Below are 27,447 nucleotides of genomic sequence, written 5' to 3'. Positions count from 1 at the left end.
CCTGAGCTGAAGGCAGAGGCTTTAACCCACTGAGCCACCCAGGCACCCCTGAAGAGCAAATATTTTAATCTTAAGTCCAATTTATTATTTTTTTCTTCCATGGTTTATGCTTTTTGTGTTATACAGATTTTGTATTCCTCTGGAAGATTTATAATTTTAGTCTTACACATGGAACCATAATCCATTCTGAATAACTTTTATATGTGGTGTGGGCTAAGGGTTTTGGTTCATTATTTACATGAGGATATTTGACTGTTCCAGCACAATTTGCTGAAGCCTACTCTTTTCTCACTGAATTACTCTGACACCTTTGTTGAAAATCAGCAACCATACAACTTACACTATTTACAAAGAAACAAGGAGGAAAAAGTATACTGTAATAACATACCAGAGATACCATGGCCCAGCCAGTCTTGTTATAGATGAATTCCAAGTTGTTCCTTCTTAAATAGAGCAAACCGCCAACGAGTGACACTAACAGGGCCAAAGCTATGGTGCCAGAATAGTTGGGTGGTCTGAAGACTCGAATCTGCAAACATGAAATGAAAATTTTTAGAGCTGAATAAAGTAAACTGTTCTTTCTCTTGACCATATTCTAGTCCTTCCAATTTTCAATTCCAAAACCTCAGAAAGGTGACACCCTACTTTTCATTTGTGGAACTAACTCCTTTTATTCTTTACAAATCAAAAACATATGGCTTCCAACATTATGGCTATGTAAAAAGAACTGCTTTAGGTAACCAATTAATATACACACACATTACCTATATTTAACCCACAACTGCTGTGTTTCACCTATGAAACATGGGGTCATCTAGTAGAGGGGGAAGAAATGGGAGTATAATTTATTTATTATTCCAAATTGGGACATTTTAACATCTTTAACATTTTTTAACATCTTTACCAACATATAATACATATACCATACAATTCACCTGGTGTACAATTCAATAGTTTTTAGTATATTCAGGGGGTTGTGTAACTGTCACCAAAGTCAGCATCAGAACATTCCAATCACATCAAAAGAAAACCCTTCAGCAATCCCCCTGGTACACCCCTCACCCTACAACACTAAAAGGCCATGAATCTACTCTTGTCTATACAGATTACTCTTTTACTAAACTTTTCATATAATATGTGGTCTTCTGTAACTGGCTTCTTCCACTTAGCATGATGTTTTCAACGTTCTTCTTGTTGCATGTTTCAGTACTTCATTCCTTTTTATGGCTGAACATTCCTTTGTACAGAAATACCACAATTTGATACCAATTATCAGTTGATAGGCATTTGGGTGTTTTCCACCTTGTGGCTATTACAAATAATGCTGCTATAACTATTCTGGTACAAGAATTTGTGTGGGTACGCATTCTCATTTATCCTGGGTATATACCTAAGAGTAGAATTGCTGGGTTATATAGTAATGCCATGTTTCCTGGTTTGAGTAATTGTCTGACTGTTTTCCAAAGTGGCTGTACCATTTAACATTCCCACTGGTAGTGTATGAGAATTCTGATTTCTCCACTTCCTTGCCAATATTTTCTCTCATTCACTGATTCCAGCCAACCTAAATGGGTATGGGATACTAACTCACTGTAGGTTTTATTTGCATGTTCCTAATGACTAATGATGCTGAGCATCTTTTCATTTACTTATTAACCACTTGTATATTTTCCTTATACAAATGTCTATTCAGATTATTTGTTTTTTAATTGCATTGTCTTTTTATTATTGAGTTGTAAAATTCCTATATACATACTAGATATAAGTCCTTTGTCAAAAAATGATTTGTAACTATTTTCTCCCCTTCTGTCGGTTGTCTTTTCATTTTCTTGATGGTGTCCACTAAAACATAAAAGCTATTTTTAAAAAGTAGATGGCATTGTTATGAAATCATGATTTCAAAGTATATACAGATCTTGGTTCTAATAGTATTTCTCACTGAAAGAAACCAAGGCTCTGAGAACAGATGTATAATTGAGTGCTACACAGGGCAGATTAGGTAGATAAGCCTGAAATATGTCAGGAAAGTAAGAAAATGCTCAAAAGAAAATAACAGAGAGCAGGGCACCTGGGTGGCTCAGTGGGTTAAGCCTCTGCCTTCGGCTCAGGTCATGGTCTCAGGGTCCTGGGATCAAGCCCCGCATCGGGCTCTCTGCTCAGCTGGGAGCCTGCTTCCCCCTCTCTCTCTGCCTGCCTCTCTGCCTATTTGCGATTTCTCACTCTGACAAATAAATAAAATCTTTAAAAAAAAAAAAATGACAGAGAGATGTCACACCGACATGAGCCAGCATAAAGAAGATTCTGCTAGTCAAATCTAGAACAATTTTAGTACCAAAATATTTAAAGTATAGTAGTAACTTACTAACCACTAGAGAAAAAAATGCAACTCATGAGTCCCTACCAATGACTGATAGGTAGGAGAGGAGAATTCTTGCTCACAGTAAAATGCCGAAGGCTAAGTAGAAATATGGAGGGAGGAGAAGTGGAACATCATCATTTTGCAACCATTTAGGTAAAATCTGGATCAAAGAAAAATCACCAATGGATGTTAGATCTAAGTAAGAATTTTGATGAGGAGTATGATATTTCTCTGATCTTAAGGTGTTTCCACACAGACAGCTTACTAATTATAAGGCGGGGCAGTAATTATACAGCAGAGAAATGGAAAACACCATGACCAGATAATCGAAATTAAAGATCATCAATGAGAGTCAAGACAGATATCATGACCAAAACATGACCTATGTAGTACTATGTTTAAGAAAGTGTAAATAGAATCTAATCAGAAAAAAAAAAATCAGAAAAAAATAAATACCAGGCAAATAAAATGAGGATCATTCTATTTAAAAAGTGAAAAAGGATTCAAGATGTCAATGCATTTAAATGACAAAGATGGGCTATGGAAATATTCCAGATTAAAAGATGCTAAAAAAAACCTGATGACTAAATCCAATGACTAACTCTAGAATGGATCTTGTACTGGAGGCATGAAAATGCTATTAAAGGGTATTTTTAGGTCAACTGACAAAATAGAATATGGATAGTAGCTCAAATAAAAATATTACATCAGTGTAAATCTGTGAAGGTGATATCCGTACTGTTCTTATGTATGTCTCAGGAAATGCAGTTCACCTTCTGAAAAGAAATATATGTGCATCTATGAAGTATATATATAGATAGGAGTGGGGGAGAATAAAGTGGTAAAGCAAAAGGGGTAAAATGTTAAGTGTATAGGTGAATTTGATAAAGGTACACATTGGTACTATTTGCATTATTTTCATGTGTGAAAAAGGTTGAAATTATTTCCAAGTATTTCTTAACAAAAGCATATTTATCATATAACTTAAAGTGTAGATATGATCAACAGATTAGAATCATATCTGATGAAAATTCAGTAACTCTTATAAAGAATTAATAGTACTTTCTCAATGTTACACTTAGTATCTTGTATGAACTAAATGATACCACTGCAGAACTGAATATTTGCCAAAAGATTACAGAAAAAGAATGACAAGAGTTAACAATGACGTCAAACACCCATCTTGACTAAGAATAAATATGTTTACACCTTATGGTAAAAACCGCATATTCTAGAACAAATGTACTTTAAAATTACTGGTTATAATTGTTCACTATAGAAAATTCTGGTGAGATAAAGGAATAAAGCAGCCTTAAGCCCTCCCCATAGACATTAACTACCATCAAGATTTTTGCTTGTTTACTTCCTGAATAAACTCTCTACATATCTACATTATATTTATGCTTTAAAACAAAATTCTAGATCGTACTATAAAGGCTATTTTTCTAACCTTGAGCTGCTTTCTATGTCAAATATACCTGCAGACCATTTTTGGCCATGCTATATAGTACATTTAAGTAGTCTCCTATTTTTAGACATTTCACTTATTTCCAATTGTTTTCCATTTACAATGAATGTTATTTAAAAAAATATTTCTATTTATATTTCTATTGAATCATCCCTAATTATATCCTTAGGTTAAATTTCTAGAAGTAGAATTAGTTAAGTTACATAAAATAAAGACATTACACACACTTAGAATTAAGTTATTCCATAGTTCAAAGAACAGTATACATATTTTCTCACATGGTTCATGAAAAGTAGTATATCATTTGTATTTGCCCAAAAGCTAAATAAAAAGTACACTTTTTAATTAGAATTTCTTTACTAATACCTCTGAATAATATTCCATATATATTTCAGTCTCTGAAATTACTTTTTGCCAACTTGTGAACTTTTTAATGGTTCTTAAAATACCAATATACCATTATTCTAAAAACCATTTAAATTCACCTAATTCAGTCAAAATTCAGCTTATGCTACCACATGGTTTTCTCTAAACAAGGAAAAATATTCTATAGAGTAATTTTAAGAATCCTTTGGCCTTACTACAGTGCTGTAACAAACCAAACTATTTAGTCTATTATTAAAACTGTAGGGAATAAAAACATACATGAACATCCGTTCTGTCAGCAATCCACTTTGCTAGTTGTTCAGCAGCAAATCCAATCCTTTGAAGGTCAAAAGTATCAGCTCTTTTTGGTCTGCCTTTTGGAGGAAAATGCATGAATGTAGGAGCAGAATTCATGTTGAGCTGTAAAACATAAAAAATACTAAATGTAATATTGCAGCAATCTTTATATCTCATTAATCTAACATTTTATGTTTTTTTCTGCATGAATTTTAAAAAGATAGAATTTATTATGAAAATTCAAGTGGCTTTCCAGAGCTTAATTATTGTGTTTATTCATTGTAATATACTACTGACTGAAAAAAAACTTGTGAGTTTGACTAAGTTCTTGAAACCTTCACATATAATGTACTATTTCACATAAGCAGTTATTAAAGAAAAAGTACTGGCACTTGTTGAAAAATATAAATGCTTAAGAACATTAATGTCAAATTATTAAATTCTCTATTAAAAATTTAAAGACTTCTTAAAAATGATGATTTTATCAGAAACCAACATTTTTTGTTCTAAACAACCTGAATTTACCAGATTACAGGAGAAATCCACAATGATAATCTCTTTCTGCTCAATTGCTCTATTAATTCAAGTGTCTTACAATGATCATATCTCACAACTATTTTCTATAGGTAGTTCCATTTGAAGAGTGTACTGAATAGAATGCTACTTTGATATAAATGGTGCCTATTAAGAATACCTAAAACAAGTGTTAGCTTAATTTGCACTGAGTAGCAAACTATAAAAATTATATAAATTAAATTCTCACTGCTAAGGAATTATGAAAAATGCCTCAAATAAAAGGGCAATAGATTTTAGGCCTTGACATGCAGTATAGCTCAGCATTTCACAATACTGAGAATGAAAAGTGAAATCAAAGCAAAAACTGTCACCACAGCTGACACCAAAGTAAAGATACAGCTGTACCGACGACAGTGGGCTTGCATGTTATGGACATTAGTAAGGCTAGTTAAAGAGAACAAAACACACAGTCACCAGTTGCCTTCTTGTCTGTGCTTTTTCCATTGCCAGATTTTGTTACTGTGTGTTTCCATGATGGGTGCACAAGAGATAGCTAGAGCCAACATGTAAATAATATATTACAATTAAAAACTCTCTGCATTGGAACAAATTCCTAAGGTTTAAGATCTAAAAATCTTAGAGTTAAAAAATAATCTTATTCAAAGCTTTGATCTTCATTAAAATGTACAAATTCCCCAAGACTATACACAAAGCAGGGTACAATACAGATCTTATTGCTAGTCCATACCTGCTTCTAACACACCACAATCATTAACTGGTCGGTCTGTTATCATTCACTGGTCGGTCTGTTATCATTCACTTAGCCTCAACCATTACATGGGAATCACATATAATTGAAGTTACTTTCCCAACAAGCCCCCAGTAAGTTTTAGCATTCCTGTTAATATTATCTTCGGAAAGCACAATGTTTTAAAATGTCAATTCAGAAAGAGCTCTTCAACAAAATGTAGTTCCATAGTTAGTGAGAAAAGAAACCTAGCATTAAAAATCTTTTAGTTCTCAATAAAGCAAAATATGTACCTTCCCTATTTTTGTATAATTCCCCATAAAACCACTAACTGCTATAACTTTTATGCATTTTTAAAATAACTCTTATTGCTAAGCCAGGGGCTAGGTTTTAGATAAGACAAAACAGTTCTATATTCAGAATTCTGCTGAATCAAAATTAACCTGAGAAAAGTTTTCAACTAAAAACAATATTGATGTCAATTTTCGTATCTGTTAAACTTTAAAAAAAAAATCTTATGTCTAAAGCATACAGAAGAATTCAATAATTATATCTAACAATATATCTATAAGGTTATATACAGGCAGCCTATACAGTCAGTATTCAGCACACAGTTTGAATTAGTTGCCCACATTTTAAAGATAGAAAAATTTCATATAAAATTCATATTTGGGTTTCTCCTTGAAAAAAGCAACTCCAGCTACATGTGGCCTGCATTTGCTAAACACAGCTAGAACAAGCTGTATGCCTCTGAGGTCAAGTTTGTCTACTCCAGTTTGCCGAAGTCCTCATCCACACCATACTGTTGACTCAACAATGAGACCAACAGCATAGTGTTCTGCTGAACTTATTTCTTAACAGTTGTTAGGAGAAAATGAAATCAAAGTATTTCCACTAAAGACTTATTTTATAAAAAATGACCCAGAAAGACTTTGTTTTATAAAAATAGGAGAGAACATATGTAATTATGCAGGTAAAGAACCAATGTGTTTAATATATTAAGAATGTAGTACATATATAAAGATACCATAATTCAACTAAACTAATACCATAATTCAATTCAAATACTTAGTTTACACACTTGGCCAGGAGAGATATTTGGGCTTGAAGCCTCTGCTCTCGCGGGCACAATGGACCTGGACAGCTATTTCCTAATATGGCAGAGAGAATTCAAATATATAATGAATAGCACTTCACCTGATGATCTCTTAGGTCAATTCTCCTGAGAGTCCATGGAGACATACAAATTGCATGAATTAGTACTTGGTTCTTATAGTACTATAATTTTCCTTTGTAAAGTTATTTGAAATTACAGATGGTCCCTGACTTATGACGGTTCACCTTGCAATTTTTTAACCTTACAACGGTGCCAAAGTGTACATATTCAGTAGAAATTGTACTCAAATTTTGATTTTTTATCTTTTGGTGGGGCGGTGCTACACAACACAAAGCTCTCTCATGACGCTGACCAAGCACAGTGAACCACAGCTCTCAGTCAACCATGCGGTCATGAGGGTAAACAACTGATACACCAACAACCATTCTGTGCCCATACAACCATTCTGTCTTTCACTTTGACTATCATATTCAATAAATCACAAAGGACAATTCTGTCCAACTGTAGACAATTCAAGTGTTCCGAGCACACTGAAGGTAGGGTTGGCTAAACTATGATATTCAGTAGTTAGGTGTATTAAATGCATTTCTGACTTACAATATTTTCGACTTAAAATGAATGGCTTTATCGGGACATAACTCCAATGTAAGTCAAGGAAGATCTGTATATATATATATATATATATATATATATATATATATATATATACATACATACACACACACACACACATATATGTGTGTGTGTGTGTTTTATTATTATGATAGTATCACTATCAGCTCCCTGATCTGTAAGATCTTTATGGGGAAGAGCTATATATGTGTTTCTCACCAATCCATTGCTCCTACAGAGTAGAGAGTCAGTAACATTTGTTGAACAGGTGAACAGAAGGAAACATCCCAAAGGACAAATAAATTTATAGGGGAAGAAATAAGTGAGGAACACTAACAGGAAAGACCAAGAATAAAGGCTATTGAAGGCAAAAGGAAAAAAGAGGAATTTCTTTTTTTTTTTTTAAGATTTTATTTATTTATTTGACAGAGAGAGAGAGATCACAAGTAGGCAGAGAGGCAAGCAGAGAGAGAGGGAGGGGGAAGCAGGCTCCCTGCCGAGCAGAGAGCCTGATGTGGGGCTCCATCCCAGGACCCTGAGACCATGACCTGAGCCGAAGACAGAGGTTTAACCCACTGAGCCACCCAGGTGCCCCAAAAGAGGAATTTCTTATTCAACTAGAAATTGGCAAAGATGAATGAATAATCAATCTGGAAGCAAATAAGCAAAAATACTTACTAATGGCCCATTTATAATTAGCAAGCTAGATTCTTTACAGAACTAAATGCTTTTCCATGACCTGATAAAGTATTATGCCAAAGAGTGTCACATGTGAGAAAAATAAAACAGATCAAACTAATCAATGCCATGTACTACAATAAATTTTACATTTGAAAAGCACTGATCATGTAGTGATAAGTACAAAAATATTAGTAGCTGCAAGGTAATAGCATAAGAACTAGAGCTCTGGGAGACAAACTACTGAGCTCAAACTTTGGCCCTATATTACACTAACTTTGTAAACCTAGAAAAGCAACCTCTCCACACTTTAAATTCCTTATGTGTGAAATGAAGATCACATTACTTTTCTCATTGGATCACTGTAAAACTAAATGAAGAATATACATGAAGCACTTCGAGGTGCTTGGATCATGAGCACTTCATGTTAGCAGTGATGATGACTCGACCATGACAGAATCGATGACAACCAACATCCTTATGCTGCAATTCATTGTCTTGCTCTACAGAGAAGACTGTGTAAATGAGAATGTGTTAGTCTGCTCAGGTTACTAGAACAGAATACCACGGACTGGGTGGCTTAAAATATAGAAATTTGTTTTCTCACAGTCTGGAAGCTAAAGTCCAAAATCAAGATGCCAGCAGGATTGGTCTCTGATGAGACCTCTTTTACTAATTTGCAGATGGCCGTCTTCTTGCAGTGTCCTTACATGGCCTTTTCTCTGTGCACATACTTCCCTGCTATCTTCTGCTTCTTATCCTTGTAAGATAAGTCTATTTGATCAGGGTCCCATTCTATGATTTCATTTAACCTTAATTATCTCCTTAGAGTCCCTTTCTCCAAATACAGTCGCTTGTAGGTTATGGCTTCAACATATGAGTTCGGGAGGCACACAATTCAGTCCGTAACAGAGAATACTTTTAAATAAATATTTATTACTTTACATGTAAAATTCTCCTTATCTGTCACATTGGAAGAAGTGAGGCTTAAGTTAACATTACATTGAATTTATATAAAATTTCATAAATTTGTGCAAAATGTCACCTAAACCCAATATAGTTAAATGTCAAAATAAGGATAATGCATGTAAACTACTACTATATGCTTGAAAAAACATATTTCCTCTATAATGGAAAAGTTAGAATGTGTTTACCATACTAATAGCAAAAACTGTGCAATGATAAAGATAACATTGGCTAAAATTATTTTAATCACATTACAGAATTTATTTTAACTACGTATTGTAGTTATTAACTTATTCAATGCATTATATTTTTATTTGACCAATAAAAACTTATTCACCATAACCAACTCTATTAAATATATTAGCAAAATAAGATATATATACATATATATATAGCAAAATAAAATAACTCTTTTACCTGTTGGAAAACATCTGTCCCCTCATCATAGTCCACCATACTGAAGAAGAGTTTGTTGCAAAAGGCAGACGAGTAGCGCCAGGAGTTAGCCAGTATTTGATATTCTTCATTAGCTTGCCTGATGAGGAGAACCGGGCAGAGTTAAGACATATCAGCAGTCCAGGGTAAACAAAGCTGTTAATGAAACAGGTAATTCTAACACCGGGGTTGGCTAATCTGGCTACTTTCTGTACAGACTGCAAGCCCTGATCTTATGTTTTCACATAGTTGTAACAAAAGATTCTATCACATGTAAAAATTATTTAAGATTCGTATTTTGTTGTTCATAAAGCTTTACTGAGCCCCAGCCGCACTGATCCATTTGCACTGCTGTGACTGCTACTGTACTATGTATAGGCAGAGTCGAACGGTTGCAATGGCAAGTGTGTGGGCCAAAAGTCTGGCATGGCCCTTTAAATAATCAACAACTCTAACTCCAGGGTTTGTAGCATCCCCTAAACCTATAATTTCAATCTTCAGATGATTTTTAGTAAAGGACATAAAGCAATTTTTAAGAGTATAGGCAATTCTGTTTAACAGAGAACAAAAATAATAGGCATTTTTAAAATTATAAATGCATTATATAACATCTTTACATATTTCATTTATCTAAAAGTGCATTTACATTCAAAGTTACTAAAGTAATCAGTAAAAGTAAGTAAAAATTCCCTTCATAGTTAAACCACATGCCACAAATAAGCCCTCCTCTATGAACATTATTCACTCCTATTTTGAATTTCTATTGGATATTTTATTGATTTTCCAAATGATAAAGCTTTATTTAAGTGTAGGGTTGGAGTAGAAACAGATATATGGCATTACTAGAAGGATGTTAAGTATAGTTATAGAAACAAGAGGCAACAGGTGATCATTAAAACACGTTTTTATAAAGTGTGTTACCTCCATATAACTGAGAAAGGAGTTTATTTCCTCCCTCGCCCAAAATGGAAGATATAAAAATGTACAGCCTCCTAATAACACAAAGACTTGGAGTAGAGTCAGCAGCAGATAGGAGATTTGAAGAAATACCTGGAAAACAGAAAGCTAGTGGAGAAGTTTTGATGGCGGAAGGTACGATCACAAAGGGAGACTGCAGTGCGGGGAAAGAGTTGGGAAAGATGCTGGATGAAGAAGCAGCAGGGTCTGGAGATAAGAAATGGAGTTCAGAGATCATAATTAAATTTCTTTATATGGAATAGAAGATCCAACCTCCTGCACCACTCCCAACCAGTTCCTATGTTAGTGTTTCTATAGCTAAATGACTGGATTATTTAAAAAAAAAAAAAAAAAAAAAATCACCTTTAGTGATTGAGGAAAACACAACATGATTAAAAAAAAAAACAAAACAAAACAAAAAAAGGAGAAAATCCCAAACAAAACCACCTTCAGAAGAAACATAATTTAAAGTAGTTCAAAAACATTAAAAAGAAACTTTAATATACTCAGAAAAAGTGAGAAGAATTTGTCAAGAACTGCGCAGAGGATGAGATTTTATCTTACACAGAAGCTAACAAGCTGCCCTGTTACTGTTTCATAGAAGCTGGCAGAAAAGATGAGATGCTGGGTCATTGCCAAAGGACTTTATTACTTCATGTTCATTCACATCCGTTACCCCTGCCCCCAAGTCTCACGGGTGACACAATGGGTCCTTCGTGAATGCCAGTACACACAGTTGACTGGGTTACAAGAGGGGAACACCGAGTTTGAGGGACTTACTGTTTCTGTAATAAGTGAGATAAAGCCTGTGCTTGGCTCAGTGGGGGACACTATTTCATTCCTTAAGGCTTCTCATTGCACATACCCCTTGAGCAACTGCCCAGGTAAAGAGCAGTCAGGCCTCTGCCTTCTTGGCAAAACAAGTAAGAACTTGCAGGGATGCTCAGGGCCCATGACAGCCTGCTTCTTCCTGCAGTAATTCACATACACACACAACATCATAGAAAAAAGGAACAAAGAAAGTAAAAGAGAGCACTTAAAATTTAAAATAGGATTGTTGAAATTAAATACCAATATTAGAAGATAGTGTTAAATAAAATTTACAGAATAAAAAAGACACAGGTGGACTATAATGGAAAAAAAGAGGGAGAAAGGGACATACAGATATAATCCAAAAATTCCAACTTCCAGAGAAGACCCAGAAATACAAGAGAGAATAGAGGAAATATTTCTGGAAACATAATACAATGAAAGGAGACTAAGTCTTCAAATTACAATATTACCCAGATTTTAAGTAAGAAAAACAGGAAAAGACCCAATACCAGACATATTGTGATAGTTCAGATTATTATAGATAAAAAGAATGTCAGAGGAAAAAATATGTAACAGTGACAATGAGATTGGGACTGGACAGGTAATTACCAGCACTGGATATTGGCAGATAACTGACAATGACAGATAACTAAACAAGTAAGTTTGAAACAAACATATTCTCAGAAATGTAATGAATATGAAATTACCCTAGGATTTAACAGAAAGAAAGGTAATTTTGAAGGAGAAAAATGAGAAAACTTGGGAGTATGATAGAAACGCTACAAGAAAGGGAAAAGGGCAACTAGAATCATGGTTAAGGTAGGCAGGTTAGAAGATGTGTAAGAAAACTGTGATCCAACTAAGAAGTTATAAGGTGCAAATTAGAATAGAAATCTAATTGGACTTTAAGATAAGAAGATTCTAAGCAATTATTAGAATCAGTAAAAGTTGGAAGATACTAAGACCATATTACGTAAGACATATTTGGTCCAGGAAAAACTATAAAAAAAAAAGAATATTTAAGATGTAAATTAAAATGTATCATAACATTGGGGCATCAGTCGTTAAGCATCTGCCTTCAGCTCAGGTCACGGTACTCGGGTCCCGGGATGGAGCCCTACATCATCAAGCTCCTGGCGCAGCGGGGAGCCTGCTTCTCCCTCTCCCACGTCCCCTGGTTGTGTTCCCTCCCTCACTGTGTCTCTGTCAAATAAATAAATAAAATCTTTTTTAAAAAATGTATCATAATTTTGGTGAATTGGAAATGAGAAAGGTTCATTATTTTGAACAGTATGGAAGGTAAATGCTATCAACTCTTGACACCGTCAAAGTATAATTAACAGGGTCTGGTAGGCAAAAGAGGAGGGGAAGAAGTGAGAACAAAGTGTGCGCTTCCTAATCTTCATGTGACCAATTAGGGAATAAAAGAAGTGATCTATAGCTAATGACAAGAAATAGAAGGATGCTATTTACTGTTACAATAATAAAAGAACTAGGAAGCTATACAAATAAGGAGAGCTGAATTAAATACTTACCTATCATAGAAAGAAACATCAAGATCAAGTCTGCTTTATGAAATATTGTTATAAGAGTAACATTTAGAAATATGAAGAAAAAAAATCACCAGAGGAAGAAAATACAAAGGAATAATATGATTGCCTATGGCCAAGTATACAAAGAGAGGAGTGTGAAGGCTAAGGAGTGTAGTTGTTCATTTTAGACTTTTTGTTTTCTTATTAACAAGGAGCACATAATATTGCTGTGATTAATATATATATATATTTAAAAGGGTAAAATACAAACAGGGCTATAATCTGAGGTCATTTAGCATAAAGACCCTAAGGGCATCATTTTTTTGGACCATAATATAAAAACAGATCATTGTAAGGATCCGCTTAAGACTGCATTGTGCTTGGGGTACCTGGGTGGCTCAGTGGGTTAAAACCTCTGCCTTCGGCTCAGGTCATGATCCCAGAGATCCGTGTACAGTATCTTATAGAATGATGTAGCATAGCAATAATGTTGAATTTCTTTCCCTCATAATGCTGTAACTAGACCAGGCCTACTACAGTCTACCAAGTATTCATTCATTCATGCAGGCATTACTTCACTCCACAAATACGCAGTACGGCCACCAAAAATTAAAAAGGAGCAAGGGCTCTGATCTTAAGGAGAATACAGTCCAGTGAGAGAGGCCTCATACAAGTATATCCAACATTTCAAATAATCATAAGTCCTCTGAAGAAAATAAAATAAGAAAATGTGACAAAGAGTATTGAGGAGTCAAAGAGGATGAATTAATTTTGCCTTCAGACTATTTATTCCATATCACCCCACTTTTTCAGCTGAAGTTCCCAACTAGCAATTGTAGATTCTATCCTGTGTTCCAAAGCCGGAGTTTCCCACTGCCTATATAAAAGACAATGGGCAGAACAGAAGGCAAGATCATCCGTACACCAGCCACAACTTAGATCTCTGACCAATACTATATGACCGTATCACACTTAAAGGCTGTTTTATGATGTCCCATGTTCATTCTTGGAGTTTAAATCCTTTGCTTAGAATGTCCTCCCTCTTTCAAAAGTTTGCTCGAAAACTTCCTCTCCTTCAGAAGTCACTTCAAATCTCTATACCTAAAATATTTGCTAAGGCAACTGCCTGAAATAGAACTTCTCAGCTAATGTATATTACTATTTGCTTTTTCCATATATCTGGTCCATTTATGCATGTTGTATTTATCCGCTGACTATTCATTCAATGGATAGGACCTAGTACAGCATGGGCACTTAACTAAGGTTTGATGATGGTAATAATAATATAATTTCCTAAAAAGTCAATATAGCATATATACCCTAAAACTAAATATCACTACATTAGTAATTCTGAATTCCATAACTGAGTCAGATGTACATTATAGGTTAATGTCTTGTACATTACAGGTTAGTGTCTCTTTTAAGGCCAATTTACTTTACTCTACTGGTTGTCTTGGGAAGAAAAGAAAGAAATATTTTAAATCTATTTACCATCCCAAATACATGCTATTTGCCAAAGGAATAGTAGGCACGACTTGAAAGGCTATAACGACTAAATTGTCAATCTAACATCATCTAATATAATGACTAAATCATCATCTAACATCATCTAAAACCTCATCTAACATAATCCATAACATCAATTCATATGCAAATATGGAACCCAGAAATTAATCATCAATGATGTTTATTCAGCATTTTAGTGTGTGCTACAATAATAAAGAATTATAACTCATAATCTCTACCTTTAAGAGGCTTCTAAGAAAAATGAATAGAAATGCACTAAAGGTCCATTTATATGAAAAATTTTTGATACAATATTGTAAATGTATTTTCTCATCCTTGTAATTTTAATAACATTTTCTTTTCTCTAGCTTTATTATAACGAATATAGTATATAATACATATTATATATAAAATACTTGCTAATCAATTGTTTATGTTATATATAAAGCTTCCTGTCAACAGTAGGCTATAAGTAAATTTTGGGGGAGTCAAAGTTAGGCGCAGGGAGTCTGGGTGGCTCAGTTGGTTAAAAATCTACCTTTGGCTCAGGTCATGATCCCAGAGTTCTGGGATCAAGTCCCACATTGGACTCCCTGCTCTGCAGGGAGCCTGCTTCTCCTTCTGCCTCTATCTCTCTCTGTCTCTCATGAATAAATTAAAAAAAAAAAAAACTTTTTTTAAAGTTATGTACAGATTTTCGAATGCATACAGGGATCAGTGCCCCTAACCCCTGCATTGTTCAAAGATCAAATGTATATTTTTTTAAAATGCAGATTCTAAATATGATATATATAGCATATAGAGGTGAATGAGAGCCCAGTAGACTGGAGTCCACTCCAGTGGACAAAGTGTGAATGTGAAAATATTCAGAAAAGAATGGAAGGACTAAAATTATAAGGAAGGATAGAAAGAGAATATTAAGGTAGCAGAAGCAGTATAAACAAAGACTACCCAGTCTGAAATGTGTATTATATATTTTAAATAATAGAATATAGGCTTCATGTTAGAAAATAAAGGGAAATAAAGTTAGAAAATAAGGGAAGAAGAGACTGGAAGCTCTCTTCCAATAGAAATATAAATAGGATCTTGACTTTACTCTCTCAACAGTGAACAACCATAACTGTACTGAAAAAAGTGAATTGTACAAAATACTAATTTAAAAGTAGTATCTGGAAACACTGTGTACTATACATTGGAGGTGGAGAAAATAAATGTTTGAAAAACACTTAGAAATGTTACTGTACTGGTCTATATGAGGATAAATACATATATATATGTGTGTGTGTGTATGTGTGTGTATATATATATATATGTATATATATATATATATGGTTATTAAATTAGTATATAAATGAAGTTACGACCTATGTCTTACATATTTTCCTTTAGAATCTAAAGCACCAAAGCAACCAAAAAATTTTCTAGACAGGTTGCTTCTACTTAAGAATATATCTAGGTGTGGGGGGGTGCCTGGGTAGCTCAGTCGGTTAAGCATCTGCCTTAGGCTCAGTCATAATCCTGGGATCTGGGATGGAGCCCCAGCCAGGCTGCCCACTCAGCAGGGAATCCGCTTCTCCCTCTTCCTCTGGCCCTACCCCCCAACACTCTCACTCTCTCTCAAATGAATAAATAAAAAATTTTTTGAAAAAAGTTTATTTCTGGGGGCGCCTGGGTGGCTCAGTGGGTTGAGCCTCTGCCTTCAGCTCAGGTCATGATCCTGGGGCCCTGGGATTGAGCCCGGCATCAGGCTCTCTGCTCAGCAAGGGGCCTGCTTCCCACTCTCTCTCTGCTTGCCTCTCTGCCTACTACTGATCTCTCTGTCAAATAAATAAATAAATAAAATCTTTAAAAAAATCTTTAAAAAAAGTATATTTCTAGCTGGAATAGAGAATTTTGGTAAAGCCAAGCAATTACACTTTCTTAACACAAATACTTAGAGAAAATATAATACTGACAACATAAATGTGGGTTTTGATGTTGTTGGGCGCAATTCCATAGTAATAGCATCAATGAACAGATCTCTTTGTCATTAAATAATTCAAAGAGACTGAAAAACATGTATTTCAATGTTAATGATACCTATTCAAAGTAAAAAGGACTCCTTAGAAGGAATGTGCCCCATACCATAAAACCAGTTCTCTTAACTCCTTTATCTCTTAATTCCAACTTCTCAATGCTTAACAGGTAAATAGAGAAATCCTAACTAATGACAAAGAAAGTAACTGGATTCTGGGGCGCCTGGGTGGCTCAGTGGGTTAAAGCCTCTGCCTTCGGCTCAGGTCATGATCCCAGAGTCCTGGGATCAAGCCCCACATCGGGCTCTCACCTCAGCAGGGAGCCTGCTTCCTCCTCTCTCTCTCTCTCTGCCTGCCTCTCTGCCTAACTGTGATCTCTGTCTGCCAAATAAATAAATAAAATATTTAAAAAAAAAAAAAAGAAAGTAACTGGATTCTTCCATATGTCTATGTTGCCTTAGACTAACAAGCAAGTAAGATATCCCTAGTACTTATTAGCACACTTCAGACCTCACTGCCATCTGAAATTCAAAGTCGAAAACCACAAATGCTATAAGCCACTTAACTGTTACCTAAAAAAATATATTTTGTTTCGGTAATTTAGAGGAATATTAGAGGACTACTTTTATGAGTTTAAAGGACATTGTAAATTGTTCTAATATATTTATATGTAGCCTGAAGAGGGCAGTCAAGTTGCATCAAAGCATCCAGAAGGGCTTAGGCAGTAACTTCAGGGCATGCTTCTGTTAAATCTGTTATATTAAATCTTCTCAATTTTTTTATTATGGGAACAAGAAAAAACATCACCTAATCCAAATGCTGTAACTTTTTAATATTATAACCCTTTGTAAAAGGTTATATAAAATGAAAACAGATTATTAACCCGTCTATAGCTGAAGATATTTAATGTATTTCTCATGAGGAATGTTTAACTTTAATCTTTAATGCCGTTGAAGGGATTTTTTTCAAGAAATATGGTTTTTCACTTTAATGTTAATCAAACTTCCTATACGGTAATGGATTTTTACCAAAATCTCAATGTATGCCTTTTGGAGTCATATAGCTACGATATATATATGTATATGTATATAAATATATATTACAAAGTTATTCCAGAGTATTTCTTCATAAAACTCCTAATCAATCAACTTCTATAGATAATGGTGTGTGGAGAGAGATCTGATGTGAGTAGAATGCCTATTACTTAGGGTTCTGGTACTCTGAAAACAAACTGGTAAACAGCACAATATACAAACATTTTAACAGAATGATTTTCCTTTGGTTATGCTATACATTCCAGGACCCTACTAAATATACTGAAATACATTCAATAAACCCAAAGCCTCTAAAGGGTTGAGATATCAACAATTCAATACTATACTGTAATTGACTACTAGGTAAGATAAAGAGGTTGTGTCCATCATGTTCCATGTTTCCTATACATCTATTTTTTCCCTTTATCAGACCTACGTAAATTACCTTTCCTTGGAAAACAACTCTAACATGAAATATGAGATTCAAACATGTATCTCAAGGCAAAATTGTGTATGAACATAAGAGATGCTGAATTGTATATATATGCACAGTTAGCACTCAGTTTATAAGTCGATAGATTTTTTGCTCTCTTTAAAAAATGATAACATATAAATGCTTAGACATTGTGTCTGAGGAAGACTGACACACCATGTAGTAAAGAAAAAAACTAATTCATCCATTGTTCACAAGTTTATACACACACACTATAGGTATAAAAACTATAGTATATATTTGATCAATAATTGTGGAACTAATAATAAAGAACCAATCGATGAATAAATAGATGGAAGTAATATGGGGTCTGGGAGGGGTAAAAGTGAGCAGAAAGACACAGGCCCTGGCCATAAGATAGGTCCATCTATTAGGGAAATGTATATAATGTTAAATAACGAATACAAAATAAATGAACAAGTTCAAAACAATGTAAATCTTGTTTATAATAACCTGCCTAGGAATTAGGATAACATCCAAAAATATTGGAATAAAAGAATGCATTTACTCAGGTTGAAAATAGGAAATCATAGCATGAATCCTACAGGATTCCTGAGCGTGTGGTAAAGAGCCTAATATACGCAGCCTTTAGAGAACTTGGCTGGAATGAATCAAAAAGGCAGACACACAAGATGAAAAAAAAAAACAAAACAAAACTGTGTTCCATGAGGTGGGATTAGGTGTTTTCTGCTTAACTAAAAGCATCACCATCGGGGTGCCTGGGTGGCTCAGTGGGTTAAGCCTCTGCCTTCGATTCAGGTCCTGGTCTTGGGGTCCTGGGATCGAGCCCCACATCAGGCTCTCTGCTCAGCGGGGAGCCTGCTTCCCCCCTCTCTCTCTGCCTGCCTCTCTGCCTACTTGTGATGTCCGTCTGTCAAATAAATAAATAAATAAAAATAAAAATAAAAGCATCACCATCATCAGTAACATTTGAGGTTTACCATTTGCAAGAACCCTTTTAGGTATTTACAATTCTTTCATTTAGTCTCCACAAAGCCTTATTATTGTTTTTTTAGAGTTAAGTATTTATTTTATTATTTTTATGTATATTAAAATATGCAAAAAGATTCTGAGGATCTTTGTCCCTGCCACAGATTGGAAATGTTGGAACTTTAAAAAGATCTTATTGAATGTCATAAATATAAAATTTGTATCCTTTGGGTAAATAATTAGTAGTGCAATTGCTGGATCACAGGATAGTTCTACTTCCACAAAGCCTTATAATACAGGTACTGGCTTTATCTGTTTCATCTGAGGAATCTGAAGAACAGGATTTAATCGGCTTGGCTCTGTTCTCTGGCCAGTAATTATTACAGCCTGCAGAATTTGAACTCACATAATAAGAGACAAGTTAAAACTACACCTATAATTATACATCAAGATACAAACTCAATTCTCAAGAGTATTGTTCCCCAACCACTTACATCAAAAATCATCTGGAATTTTTTCCTAGGACTTTTTTTTTTGGAACAGTTTTAGGTTTATAACAAAATCGTCAGGAAGAAGAGAGACTTCCCATGTATTGCTTGTCCCCCACACATGCATAGACTCCCCCATTGATCAATATCATTGACCAGCATGGTACATTTTTTTTCTTTACCATGAAGGAACATCCATTGACACATCATATCACCCAAATTCCATACTTTAACTTGGGGTTCATTTTCAGCATTGTACATTCTATGGGCTTGGACAAAAGTTTAAACATGTAACTATCATTATAATATCTTCAAGAGTACTTTCACTCAAATCCTCTGTACTCTGCCTTTTCACCTCTCACCATTCATTCTTGACAATCACTTATCTTTATTGTCTCCAATACTTCTGCCTTTTCCAGAATATCATATAGTTGGGATCACACAGTATGCAGTCTTCACAAATTGGCTTCATGTTTTTTTGTTTTGTTTTGTTTTTTGTAATTATTCAATGTAAATTTTATACCTGTCAAACTGGAAATTTGCACATACTATTTGTACATACAGTTTACAACTTACTCAGCTTTATAATTCTTGACAAATTAAAAATATTCCTTTTGAATAGCACCATTTCAAAATGTGTATTTAAAATAATATTAATATACTTTTTTCCTGTTATTTCAGATATCTGTAGTTTAAATATTTATAATATTAGTGATTGGTAATTTTTGATAATTGGGTACATGTTCTCTTTCCCTTGAGCAGATTTTATTTATTTATTTATTGACATATATTATTTGTTTTAGGGGTACAGGTCTGTGAATCATCAGTCTTATACTCTCACCAGAGGACATACCTTCCCCAATGTCCATCACCCAGCCACCCTACACCTTCCCGCTCCCTTCCACTCCAGCAACCCTCAGTTTGTTTCCTGAGATTAAGAGTCTCTTGGGGTGCCTTGGTGGCTCAGAGAGTTAAGCCTCTGCCTTAGGGCTCCTGTCATGATCTCAGGGTCCTGGGATCATGCCCCGCATTGGGCTCTCTGCTCAGCAGGGAGCCTGCTTACCCCTCTCTCTCTGCCTGCCTCTCCGCCTACTTGTGGTCTTTGTCAAATAAATAAATAAAATCTTACCAAAAAAAAAAAAAAAAAAAAAAAGGGTCTCTTATGGTCTCCCTCTCTGGTTTCATCCTATTTCATCTCTGGTTTCATCCTGTTTCATTTTTTCCTCTCTTCCCCTAAGAAACTCTGGTTTGTTTCTCAAATTCCACATATCTGTGCGAATATAACTGTCTTTCTCTGACTTGTTTCGCTTAGCATAATACCCTCTAGTTCCATCCATATCATTGCAAATGGCAAGATTTCATTTTTTGATGCCTGCATAATATTTCATTGCATATATATATATACACATACACCACATCTTCTTTATCCATTCATCTTTGATGAACATCTAGGCTCTTCCTATAGTTTGGCTATTGTAGTCATTGCTGCTATAAACATTGGGGTGCAGGTGCCCCTTCCAACCACTGCATTTGTATTTTTGGGGTAAACACCCAGTAGTGCGATTGCTGGGTCATAGGGTAGCTCTATTTTCAACTTTTTGAGGAACCTCCATACTGTTTTCCAGAGTGGTTGCACCAGCTTGCATTCCCACCAACAGTGTAGGAGGGCTCCCCTTTCTCCACATCCTCACCAACATCTGTCATTTCCTGACTTGTTAAGTTTAGCCATTCTGACTGGTGTGAGGGGGTATCTCACTGTGGTTTTGATTTGTATTTCCCTGATGTTGAGTGATAATGAGCACTTATTCATGTGTCTGTTGGCCATTTGATGTCTTCTTTGCAGAAATATCTGTTCACGTCTTCTGTCAAATTGGTTTCTTTCACGTACTAACATGCATTTAAGGTTCTTCCATGTCTTTTCATGGCCTGATAGCTGAGTTCTTTTTAGCACTGAGTAACATTCCATTGTACGGATGTACCAGTTTATCCGTTTACTTACTGAGAAACATCTTGATTGCTTCCAAGTTTTTGGCAATTATGAATAAAGCTGCAACATCTCTGTGCACATTTTGGTGTGGACATTGTTTTGAACTTCTCTGGATAAATACCAACATGAGTGATTGCTATCATATGATCAGATTATGTTTTGTTTTGTACAAAAACTTTCTTCCGAAGTAGCTATTCAATTTTGCATTCCCACCAGCAATGTAAGAAAGTTCCTGTTACTTCACATTCTTGTCAGCATTTGGTATTCTTGGTTTTTCTGAATTCTGGCATTCTAATAGGTGTGTACTGGGATCTCATTGTCCTCATAATTGTCATTTCCCGGATGACATACAATGTGGAGCATCTTTTCATATTCTGATCTGCCATCTATATACCTTCTTCAGTGAGGTATCTGTTAAGGTCTTTGGTGCATTTGTGTGTGTGGTGTGTTTTTATTATTTTAAGAGTACTTCTTATATTTCAGATAATATGAGTCCATTATGAGTCTTCTGTGAATATTGTTCTCCCAGTCTGGGGCCTGTCTACTAGTTCTCTTGATACCGTCCTTTCACAGAGCAGAAAATTTTCATTTTAATGAAATCCAGTTTATCATTTATTACTTCATGAATCATGTCTTTGGTTTTTTATCTAAAAAGGCTTCACCATGCATGCCCAAGGTCATCCAGGTTTTCTCCTATCTTCTAATTTTATAGTTTTGCAGTTTACATTTATTTAGGTCTATACCTTTTAAATTAATTTTGAGACAATTACAAGGTCTGTACCTAGATTCATTTTTTGCATGTGGATCTCTAACTATTCCAGTACCGTTCACTAAAGAGATTATTGTTGCTTCACTGTATGGCCTTGGACCCTTTCTCACAGATCAGCTATTTATGGACATGTAGTTCTAGGCTCTCTATTCTGTTCCACTGATGTGTTCATCTATGCTTTCATCAACACCACAATATCTTGATTACTGTAGCTTTAGAGTAAGTCTTAAAATCAGGTAATATCAGTTTTCAACTATGTTCTTCCCCAATATGGTGCTGGCTATTCTGGGTGTTTTGCATCACCATATAAACTTTAAAATCAGTTTATCAACATCCACAAAATGACAAAATTCTTTTATTGGGATTACACTTATTCTATAAATCAAATTGGAAAGAACTGACATCTTAGCAACAGTGAGTCTGCTTATCCATGAACATAAAATATCTCTCCATTTATTTGTTCTTTGATTTCACTCATTACTTTTATAATTTTTCTCATATTTTACATATTTTTAGAGTTATACCTTAGTATTTATTTTTAGAGTTATACCTTAGTATTTTTTTTTACATATTTTTACATATTTTTAGAGTTATACCTTAGTATTTATTTCATTCTGGGAGGTGCTAATGTAAATAGTATTGTGTTTTTAATTGCAAATATCATGTATTATTGTTGGTATACAGGAAAACAATTAGCTTTTGCATATTTGCTTTGTTTCATGTGAACTTGCAATAATTCATCATTAGTTCCAAAAGTTTTTTTGATTCTTTCGGGTTCTCTACATAGATAATCATGATGTTTATAAACAAAGACAGTTTTATGTCTTACTTCCAAATCTGTACACATTTTATTTCCTTCCCTAAGTTTTTATCTGACCTTTATTTATTCCTTCTTTGATGTTCTTCCTTTCTTTATATAAACCCAAGTTTTTGACCTATAATTTTCCTTCTCTATAAAGAACTTCTTTTAAAACATTTCTTAAAAGACAGGTCAACTGGCAAGGAATCTCAATTTTTGTCTGTTTGAAAAAGTATTTATCCTTCATTTGTGAAACATAATTTCATAGGGTGCAAATGCTATCCTACTCTCTCTCAACATTTAAGTATTTCATTCCACTCTTCTTGTTCACGTGATTTCTAAAAAGTCAAATGTAATTCTTGTTCATGTTCCTCTATAGATTTCCCCCAACACACTCTGGCTTCTTTCAGGAATTTTTGTTTGTTTTTAATTTCTGTAGTTTGAAGATGACATGCCAAGGTGTTACTTTATTTGGCATTTATCCTACTTGGTGTTCTTCGAGTTTTCTCAATCTGCAGTTTGAGATCTGAGGTTAATTTGGAGAAATCTCAGTCATTATTATTGCAAATATTTATTCTGTTCTTTTCCTTCTCCTGATTAATCCCATTACACATCAGTACTGAAATTTTTGTAGTTGTCCCACAGTCCATGGATATTCTTTATTTTTTTTCAGGCTTTGTTCTCTCTGGCTTTTAGTTTTCAAAAATTCTACTGATGTATCCTCTAGCTCAGAGATTCTTCTCTCAGCCATGTTAAGTCTACTACTAAGTCCATCAAAGGCAGTCTTCATTTCTGTTATGGTGTCTTTTATTTCTAGCATTTCTTTTTTATTCTCTTAGGGTTTCCATCTCTTTGCTTACATTGCCCATCTATTCTTACAAGCTACCTTATCCATTACAGTTCTTAGCATATTACTCAGTTGTTTTAAATTTCTGCTCTGGTAATGCCAACATCCCTGCCACATCTGGTTCTGATGCTTTTTTATCTTTGGTTATTTTTTTTCCTTTTTTTTTTTTTTCATTTTATTTTATTTCTTTTCAGTGTTCCAGCATTCATTGTTTATTCACCACACCCAGTGCTCCATGCCACCAGGCTCACCCACTCTTAATATGACTTCCAAATAATGTAATACTACTCTCTTTATTATCCTTTTAGCCAAGTAGTATGTATGTATGTATGTATGTATGTATAAAAAATCTGGACTTGTGTACTGGCATTGCACTTCATAATATACAAACTTGGAAAAGTCACATGTACTTTGTTTATTTTTCCCTTTATACCAGGACAATAATTCCTGATTATCATGAAATTAAAAGCATGAGCTATTAGAACATCTTAAGAAATGGCAAAGGGTTATGCAAATCTCAATGTGTTCAGCATCTAACTTGAAATCCACTGACTGCATTTTCAGATCTCATCTTTAGCTCTTTCCCCTCTTACCACATACCAGGCCTGAAGTTCTCTTTTATTTCCCTCAATGAACTAGGCTTACACTTGAAGTTGAATGTTTTTTTTTTCCTTAGGTGCTTTTCATTCCCTCCTTCTCTTCAAGGCACACTTGGCACATACATCATACAGACATGTCCAGGGCATGGGAGCAGATATACATGCTTTGTGAATTCCTACTAATCCTGCAGATCTTATTACCTCAGTTATTACTTTGCAAAGTTAAGTCTTTTTTTTTTAAATATTTTATTTATTTGAGAAAGAGAGAAAGCAAGAGAGAGAGAGAGCATAAGCCAGGGGGAGAGGCCGTGGGAGTGGGAGAAGCAGACTCCCTACAAAGCAGGGCGCCCAACCACATGGTACTTGATCCCAGGACCTTGGGATCATGACAAGAGCCGAAGGCAAATACTTAGCTGACTGAGCCACCCAGCCTCCCCAATAAGCCTTTTTATTTTAACATCAACTTTAACAGATAAGACCAGGGTCTTCTCACAGATCTCTGTGCTTACTATTTGTGTAATAGGTAATTATAAGGTTAATTGTATAATGTGACATTGTTCAACATTTCAACTAAATTCTGCTATCAATGAGAGGGGCAACCTGGTGAGTTTGTTCACATTACCTCTTTAGCATACAGCACAGATAGTGAACTGTTCAATAAATACTGGTTCAAAATATAAATTAAATGTCATGATCAATATAATATTGTATCGTCACAGTAGTATCCAATTCCATGACAAAAAGCCATAACTTTATAAAGATTCTTTTGACTGCCAGTTCTATTTAAGATTCTTAAGGGAAAAACAAAACAACACTATTCTGCAGATCTGAAAAACAAGAATTTAAATTAAAAAACTAAACTGAATATTAAGTACATAACTTTGTTATTAATAGTGTTAAGAAATACTTCATAATTATTAAAAGATTACATGTTGGGGGCCCTCGATACCAATCCAGATTTAGATGCACACAGAAAACGACTCATGGCGAGTAGTCTATAGTCATATTCATTACAGTGAAAGGTTAAGATTTGTTTCAGTGGAAGAATACAAAGAAAAATCAGCAAAGGGAAAAGGCACCTGCAACAAATTTTGAAGGAAACTAGATGCAAGCTCTTAAGAGTGAATCCCACTGGAGTCACATAAGATTCACTTAATTCCTTCAACAGTGAGTTGTGACAATGCATTCAGAGTGCTATCTACCAAAAAAGCTTATTAAAGATTTAGTGTTCAAGATGTGTACTGAGAGCTGGTCCTGTAGATACCCTCTGTTTAGCACAGACCAAAATTCCAGACTCTCAGAGGGAAAGCGGGTGTTCAACATAAACTAGATTGTTTGTATAGAGTTTAGGCACAGTGAGACTCTTATCAGTTATGGAATTGTGGGAACATTCTTAAAATCCAAGTTCCATACACCAATGAAGAACTAAACTTTTGAGAAAGACCTTTCTAAGGAAAGTAATCTCAGGTCTGCTATATTAACTTGTTTTTGCACAGGTTCATCACCTATGCAAAAAAATAAGGAACAAGTCATGTTGTTCCTTGGATTTTACTCACAAAGACAATGATCTACTACAAAGAACAAATCTGAAGCTGTTCTAATTGACAAAGCACTGGACTGTACAAATTTATTCCCATGCGACCAAGCCTCCTATGTATCTAAGAGGAATTATTTAGGGACTAAGGTGGGGAACACAATCAATAGTAAACTATATTTAATATGTTAATGACTAACATAAAAATCATGGAAATCACGAACAAATGCTTAAAAACAACATGAATGTCATCATTTGTGAACAGAGAATTTATATATATATTTCTAGCTTTGAAGATAAAATATACTTTATTTTGAATGCTTGAGAGTAGCTATCAAGACTATAATTGTATCATTTCAGGTATAATCTTTATACATAAAGCTTTCTAAAGGAATAAAATGCTGTTTTATAGCCTATTTACTTCCAAAATTACATAATAAGAAACTTTTCAATGTGTTTTTTTCCAATACATAATAGTAATCATTAGTTTAATTCAGTAAAATCCTACTTAACACATAGAAAATGCAAAGCCCTTAATTGTATGTGATCTAGCATTTGGCATGTCACCATCATCATCGTATTTGTATATTAGTTTTTCCTTCAGAGAACTTTCTCACTTGTGCGCAGACTCCAAATCTTCCTACTAAGATTAACTCTGACTATAGTCCACTCTTCCTGTCAGATAATAAAAACCAACTAATAGCTTCTAAAAATTGCAGTCTACCAGAAGAGAAAACCAAACTATTCATCCCTATAAAATAACTAGGATAAAAAAGAAAATTAGAGAATGTAAATCTATATAAAGGTGGGGAAATTAACATCTGCAACTTCAGATACCCATGCAAGAAGAGGAAAGACAGGAACCACAGAAAAGAGGGGAAGAGAAATCCTAGCAGAGGCAGAATGCAAAGAAAAAAAGAAAGAATTAATTAATTAAATAAATAAATAAAATCACAGTGACTGAATTAGGCAATATTGAGACTAGGTCTAAGACTTGATAGATAAGAAAGTGGCTGCTAGCCAGTGTAAAAGAAGAAGCTTACAAGTACACAGGAACAAACACAGCAGTCTTAAGAAGGTACCACTTTGTGGGAAATGAGAGGCAACAGAGAAGAGGTAGACAGTCCTTAGAGGCTTGGTGATACAGTGAAAGGGAGAAGCAAGTTATGAAAAGTACAGAACCTATGGAAACATGAAATTATCTTAGAATCAGAAGATACTACTGCACACAAAAAAAAAGGAAAAAAGAGAAAAAGAGAAAAAGGTAAAGGAGAAAACTGCTATGTTCAACCTACTGTTTTGTTTTGTTTTTTTTTAAATAAACATATATTTTTATCCCCAGGGGTATAGGTCTGTGAATCACCAGGTTTACACACTTCACAGCACTCACCATAGCACATACCCTCCCCAATGTCCATAACCCCACCCCCGCCAAACCCCCTCCCCCCATCAACCCGCAGTTTGTTTTGTGAGATTAAGAGTCACTTATGGTTTGTCTCCCTCCCAATCCCATCTTGTTTCATTTACTCTTCTCCTACCCCCTTAACCCCCCATGTTGCATCTCCTCTCCCTCATCTCAGGG

General features: G+C 34.7%; 1 protein-coding gene across 2 annotated transcripts in view; it reads right to left on the bottom strand.

Moving 5' to 3' along the window:
* Positions 1–27,447, bottom strand: part of LOC111144512 (tumor suppressor candidate 3) — a 249,406-nt gene that overhangs the window by 113,219 nt on the left and 108,740 nt on the right. For both annotated transcript variants that reach the window (XM_022498825.1, XM_022498824.1), the window contains exons 3-5: positions 9,545–9,662; positions 4,473–4,613; positions 389–529 (exon numbers count right to left, since the gene is read on the bottom strand). In XM_022498825.1, coding sequence (XP_022354533.1) covers positions 389–529; positions 4,473–4,613; positions 9,545–9,662 — 400 coding nt within the window. The remainder of the gene's footprint in view (positions 1–388; positions 530–4,472; positions 4,614–9,544; positions 9,663–27,447) is intronic.

This window comes from Enhydra lutris, unplaced genomic scaffold, assembly GCF_002288905.1.
Source record: "Enhydra lutris kenyoni isolate GAN:26980312 unplaced genomic scaffold, ASM228890v2 scaffoldscaffold11, whole genome shotgun sequence".
Lineage (NCBI taxonomy): Eukaryota > Metazoa > Chordata > Mammalia > Carnivora > Mustelidae > Enhydra > Enhydra lutris.
This window is presented reverse-complemented; position numbering and strand designations above follow the sequence as displayed.